The 6,971-nt window shown below is 34.1% G+C and overlaps 1 protein-coding gene and 1 long non-coding RNA gene across 3 annotated transcripts in view; both read left to right on the top strand.

Moving 5' to 3' along the window:
• The first annotated feature begins 210 nt into the window (after window positions 1–210).
• Window positions 211–1,494, top strand: LOC106622176 (uncharacterized). The gene is made up of 5 exons (XR_001330943.3): window positions 211–380; window positions 467–561; window positions 632–868; window positions 1,004–1,170; window positions 1,243–1,494. It is a non-coding gene; the product is annotated as an uncharacterized lncRNA (long non-coding RNA).
• A 1,140-nt stretch (window positions 1,495–2,634) lies between these two features.
• Window positions 2,635–6,971, top strand: part of HUWE1 (HECT, UBA and WWE domain containing E3 ubiquitin protein ligase 1) — a 38,622-nt gene continuing 34,285 nt past the window's right edge. The window contains exon 1 of one of the 2 annotated variants that reach the window (XM_070110244.1): window positions 2,635–3,076. In XM_070110244.1, the coding sequence (XP_069966345.1) occupies window positions 2,810–3,076 (267 nt within the window). In that variant the 5' untranslated portion in view covers window positions 2,635–2,809. The remainder of the gene's footprint in view (window positions 3,077–6,971) is intronic. The other variant, XM_014241270.3, reaches the window with a different exon arrangement.

The raw sequence follows: 6,971 nt of genomic DNA, 5'->3' as shown, positions 1-6,971 counted from the left end.
ATAATATAAATACAAGTATATAGGGATGTATATGCGTTATATAGGCCTACTTGGGGACGGAGCACCTAAAAATAATATTGAAATGCAAGTTTTTTTTATAATACCCAATCCATTTTCGTTCGACAGTGGCATGATTGGCAAATGTTATAAAAAATGTGGGTTTTGACAGCTCTCTCTCTCGATTCAAAGAGTCTCGCATCATTTCATCCTTGATAGGGGCTTTAGTTTTTCTTAAATGTTGCTCAATTTCAGTCTTTCTAGAATAAATAACGGGTTGTATTAATAAAAACAAGCAATTATTTAGAATAAAATCTCGCAGCAAAGTAAAAGTATTCAGTATTTGCTATGAATTTGTATGAATAAAAATTAAGCTTTGTTGAGTAAGTTTAAAAGCTTGACTGAGTATTTTCTTTACATTTGAAGTTATTTGGCAAGTAAACAAATTTTTTCTTCAATTTTGAAATAGTTGAATCTTATCAAAAATCAGTTAAAACTTGAAGAGGATGGATCAAGTTTTGGAAGAATATTCTCTGTTCAAAGCAGAGGTGGAGTTTCTTCACGGTAACTTTTGTGCTATTTTTTTTTTTTGTGTACATATGTAAAAGTAGAATTATTTTTATGTTTGTTAAAGAAGAGTGGACCCGTGATGTCAGTACTCAATCTGGATCAAATACAGATTCAAAACTAGCATCTCCACGTAGGGAAGTGAGCGATATTAAATTTGCTCAAGCTTTGGAGTCCGTCGGCAAAGTTTTACTGACGAAATCTCAAGCTCTATATATTAATATCAGAAACAACCAATCCAGATAAAAAAAATAGTTGCTAACCTGAAGCAGAGTCTGAAGGCAAAAGCAGATTTAAAAAGCAGGTAATCTACCGCTTCATTTAAAATATTCTAAGAAACTATTTCTTGATTTACTACATGCTAAAGATAACCTAAGGATTACACCATTAAAATACAAGTATAAAATTGCGCGATAATATTATATTAAATTTATTAAAGGTATAAATGTCGGTTAATATGGTTTTGAAATAAGTCTTTCTGAACCAAAATATTCCAAAAAGTCATCTGATGTTAACGCTAGCATATTATCCGAAGACGTATCAGATACTCCAGAAACATCGACAGCATCTACTAAGAATGAACGCACCTGCCTTTAAACAATAATGGTGAAACTTTTAAAATTTATGAAAAATATTGAACATTTATACATACTTATCCTTTAATAATCGAATTGATAGAATAATTTGGATAACATCACGTTGCAGTACTCCGTTTTACAAAATTAAATGGAACTTTTAAATATGCAGAACAGGATGCTTATTACACAAAAGTAGAGCTTGATAAGAAAATGCAGTTGTACGAAATAAAGGACAATAAAGGTTTTGGAAGCTTAACTGTTACCGCTTAAAAAATAAAATTAACGAATTTGGGTAAAAATTAATAACAGCTATCTCCTCTTATGCAATTAAAGAGAATTGTATTAAACACAAGATACACATGGTTTTATCGGCAAAATCAATTAATTTTATGATATAATGCACGGTCTAAAAGTATGTCGAACGAGTGTTTTAGCTCGTTGCCCGGTATGGCCGCCAGTATGCCGGTGCAAGCCTTTTGAATGGCCTCCACGTCTGCATAACGCTTTTCTTTCATCGGCAAATGCATTTTTCCGAAAAGGTAGAAGTCGCACGGTGCCATATCAGGTGAATACGCGGAGTGGTTGATTGTTAAAATGTGATTTTTGGTCAAATAATCGGCCACAAGCGTCGATCAATGAGACGGCGCATTATCGTGCAACCAACGCCAACTTCCATTTTCGCGATATTGGGTCGAACACGTCGAATACGGCGCACCAAACGCTTCAAAACTCCAAGGTAGAATACCGCATTAACGTTTTGGCTGTGTGGAACAAATTCTTTGTGAACAATACCCTTGGAATCATAAAAACAAATCAGCATTGTCTTCACTTTTGACTTCTTCAGGCGCGATTTTTTGGGTTTCGACTTATTTCTCATTTATGCCCTCACGACCACTTTGAACGTTGAAACCACTCGTGCACTCTGCTACGGGATAGGCAATCATCGCCATAAACTTGTTTCGGCAATTGAAACGTTTCGGTAAAAGTTTTACCAATTTTAAAACAAAATTTAATTTTGGCTCTTTGTTCGAAGCTCATTTTCGCACCGATGACAAAAACATACTAACTTTGGAACGCACCTTGTATGTGTTGTTAAATTTAAATAATTTCAACTTTAATTTTATCTAAGTTTATCAAAACTTTATTAACACATCTATAAACTTGTTTATAACAAAAAATAAACTTAGATTTTCTCATTCGTTTATTTCTGAGGGCATGGTTAGTCGGTTTTCGTATTCATGTCTCTATCATTATTGAGTGTGGGTAATTTTTAAACATCAATAATTGGAAAACTTAAAATTTTATTAAAATTTTCGTAAAAAGTACTTTTTCGAACTTTGTCAAAATATTGGCAGCCACATGATATCTTACTCGCTCTTCTATACAATGGTCTAAACGCCCTGTAACAATGTGTTTATTATAACATTGTTGGATTGGTGAAAGTGAGAATAATTACTTGAAAGATTGATTAATGAGAGAGGTGGCAGCTCTTTGTTTTGTTTTTCTTTATTACCTACGGTTTTTAAATGTATAGGGTTTGGTGTAATACTTAAAGAATTTATGTAAAAGTGCTGAAATTTGTGGTCCAGTAATTTTGTTTGCATACTAATAATATGTATTGGTGAATTACGAACATTGGACAATAAAATTATATAGCAACTACAACCATGAAGGTTGATACAAGTAAAATGAAAAAAAGTTCGTCTGAGCTTACGCCAGAATGCAGATTGCTCATTGATCAATTAACCAAATGTCGAAGTAAAGTGGATATTTCCCGGTTTCTTGAAACAATAAATATTTGGACGTATGGAAAGTGTGAACTCTACCACTGGACTCATATTTTGGATCGTTTTGACAAAATTTTAGAGGAAGGTGCTAGGCAGGTGGATGACAATGAGTTCATGTTATATTGCGATCTAAAATTTTCCAAAGAGGTATTTGTTTTAAAAATGTTTGCATTACAGAAGGGGAAGCTTATTTAATATTTTGGGAAAACTTTAGTTTAGCATCCCACTATTTCAGGGTTAAGAGGGGTTGGTTGGATAGAGGAGATTCTCCAGATCTCGAATATATATAATTATTGCCGCCGGAAACTTATAGTTTTCGAGATATTTGGGTTTAAAGTTCAAAATATCGACTATTTAAAGTACGCATTTTTCCCATTTCGAATGAGTTATACACTTATATTTTCCACTTTTATATCCACTAACACTTCACTAATTCGTTTGTACACATTTATTTTACATTATATAGTGCAAAAATAGTTTAATTCAATAATTAAATTATTGTTAAATTTTATTAATTCTGACAATAACAAAAGGGTTGCAAAATTTCAAATAACCAGTGTTACCTTATCGACATCTTTTGTAATTGAACTGAAAGAAATTAAAACAGATAATACCCCAAATACAGGAATCCAAAACCTAGAGAAATAAACTATTACAAAGCATTGATGTTAAGTATTATGTTATACCCTCCATGACAATATTACTTTTTTCTTGTAGAACTTCTTTTTGCGTTGGCGGCCTTCGGCCGCGCTTCAAAACAATAACCCTGGTCGGTCCAACACCGGGGTGTATCAAAATATTTTTTAAAAAAAATACCCCTGGTCGGTCCAACACCGGGGTGTTCATAATTCAATCGCGTCAAACTTCTTTCTGCACTGGCGGCCTTCGGCCGCGCTTCAAAAAAATAACCCTGGTCGGTCGAACACCGGGGTGTTTATAATTCAATCGCGTCAAACTCCTTTCTGCACTGGCGGCCTTCGGCCGCGCTTCCAAAAAATAACCCTGGTCGGTCCAACACCGGGGTGTTCATAATTCAATCGCGTCAAACTTCTTTCCGCACTGGCGGCCTTCGGCCGTGCTTTAAAAAAATAACCCTGGCCAATCCAATACCATAATTTATCAATAGAAGGGAATGAACAAAATTATAGTTCATGTATTTGGGGTATAATCCTCTTTTATTGTTCATTTTAATTCGCTTTCAAAATATATAGGTATATATATATAATAGATATGGCAACACTTATTATCTGACAACATGGAACCCATTTGTTATTGTTCATATTACTAAAATTGTGTAAAAATTAAATGCTTATTTAAAGCAAATACTTAAATATTTAATATAAAATAAATATGTAGAAACATTGAAGTGAAAAGTTAGTGTATAATAAGTGCATAATATAAAAGAAAAGATAACCATAAATCAAGAAATTGTAAAATGAAGTTTGTGAAATTTTCAACTTAAAATGCAAATATCTCGAAAACTATAAGTTTCCGGCGGCAATAATTATATATATTCGTGATCTGAAGAATCTCTTCTATCCAACCATACCCCTCTTAACCCTGAAATCGTGGGATGCTAAACTAAAGCCCACCCAATATTTTTTAAATTTATATGTTTGTGGCACATTCCACATTGACCAATATAATAGTTGGTTTTTATGGTTTCCATATTATATTATTATTCATAGTTTGATAGTTAAAAATTGCAAATGAAATAGTAAAACATATTTTCGTGTGTAGTTATTGTGTGATATCCATTTCGTCTAAATCATAGAAAGTTATTTTGAAATGAACTGTTAATGTTATTAGTTACATTAATGCTTTTCCGTTCCTATGTTGAGCAGTTATTATAAGTTAGTAGTTGTTATTAGTTTTGGTTGTTTAATATTGCAGTATTATTTTGGATTAGCATTTATGTTTAGTAAACTGACCGCAGCCGCAGATTTAAGTATAATTTTTTCGCGAATTTTCAGCCTCTTATATATTTTTAATTGTTGTTGTTGTAGCCGCACAAAACATTTCTGAAGTGACTGCCGTGGCATTAAGTATGTTATTCTTAATTCGACTTGTAGGTTGTTTAATCACACTATGTGGCCGAATTAAGTTTTTTTTCTTGTTTAGTACTCATATTAGCATCATTTTAGTTTCCATATGTAATGACATTCTTATTTTTAAATTTAACATGAGTTGCAATTCAGATTTTGTGTAGATAGTTTATTTATCAACCTAGATAGGGCACGAACACAAACCACCAAGCAGTCTTATTGAACGAAACCAACAAATTCCAAAAAATTGTTGATTTTTTCAGTACTTTCAGGTAAGTCACGATTTTTCGGACATTCAAATAGATGCTCCCAACAGACTATTAAAATTATTTAGTATATTTTCAAAGATTAGGTGAATTTTCAGAATAGGTACCGGCTGATAGATGATCCTTTTTACTAAAAGGATAAAATCATCCTTTATTATTTACTGTCCCCAATTGAATTATGGTGATTTTTTTCAATCGAGAAAAAGATCCTGATGTTCCCTTGCGAAATACCTGATAAACTGTTGCAAGCGCCCATAATTTTAGTGGATATTTGTCATTTATTGTTCAGGATCATCTAATTGTACTGCCGGAATTCAATAAGTGCGATTATGTATCTTAAGGTTCCCTGCGTAAAATTCAACGCTATTAATCCGTCAGTCGATGTCAACAACGTTAAACGATATTATAATTACTACTACCATTGTATAGCGATATCATTACGTATAATGTTGAAACCAGCGGAGTTCAAAAGATTAAAGCGGTTGTTTTAATCGTAGTGGCAGAAAACATTCTTCACATAAAATTGATTTAAGGGGCACATTTAGTATGAAATTTTAAAAATCGATATTTTTATATTATATTATATATACCTTTAAAAATAGATATACCTTATATAGTAAAATTCAATTTTATTTTGAAAAACGCTGCCATTTTGTCAATTTGTTATTTTTTTTTTTGGACTATAGTTTCTACGGACTATATCTTCCGGTAGAGAATGTGGTTTTTAGATTTCATCCACGGAGAAGGCCTGAATCACTGCAGCAGTATAGGACTTTTTTAGCGGCTTCGGAGGAGCATAACGATCTCCTCTCCAAGCAGTTTCTGCTGGGTTGTGTTCATAGAAACCACCCCTGCAGTCGTCTGCTCGAAGCGGAACCGCCTCCTAGGAACATCAAGAGGTCTTTCCTTGATTACGTCGACGACTTTAGACAGTACGCCGACCAGACTTCGGACGCAACGAACTTCAGACAGGAAGTGACAGCCATTCATAGTGGAGCCATCAACATCTTCTCCGACTCCCTCTCAGTGAATGGCGTACTACGAGTCAAACCACCACCCATAGCAGATGTAGAACTCGAGTTGCCTCACGAAACCAGAGTGACACTCGCGCAACTTCGTTCTGGATATTGTAGCAGGTTAAACTCCTACGTATCCAGAATAGACCCAGACATTCTAAATACATGCCCTGCGTGCAATGAGTCTCTGCATGACACTAACCACCTCTTTGCATGTCCAACGAACCCCACTCATCTAACACCCTTTTCCCTATGTTCTGACCCCGTCGAAACAAGTCGTTTCCTTGGCCTCCCGTTAGATGACCCCGACGACAACCAAACTGAAACTTATCACCAAAACGGGGACTAGGTATCCGTGACTACAACAACAACATCGCGCAGAACTCGAAAAAATATTAAATTTTTTTTTTTCAAAAATTTACTGTATGTTTTTAATATATGTTTAAATAATAACGGACAGCCCTTATAACCGGCCACCTTCCATAACCGGACGAATTTCACAACGTTCTTTAATATTTTCTTATAAACCCACACCTATAACCGGGCATGAGTACGTTCCAATGACCGGACACGGTTGTATTTCGTTCAAATTATCTCTGTTAAACGGACAATATTTTTTAATTGTAATTTTTATTTGTCGTGTGGCTACGGGATTTGGTCACCTGTATTGAAAATAGTTAAGTTGTTTTTCGATATGGTAAATCGTTCCGGGGAT

Source organism: Bactrocera oleae, chromosome 5 (assembly GCF_042242935.1).
Source record: "Bactrocera oleae isolate idBacOlea1 chromosome 5, idBacOlea1, whole genome shotgun sequence".
NCBI lineage: Eukaryota > Metazoa > Arthropoda > Insecta > Diptera > Tephritidae > Bactrocera > Bactrocera oleae.
Note: the sequence above shows the minus strand (reverse complement) of the source record. Positions and strands in the feature narration are given on the sequence as shown.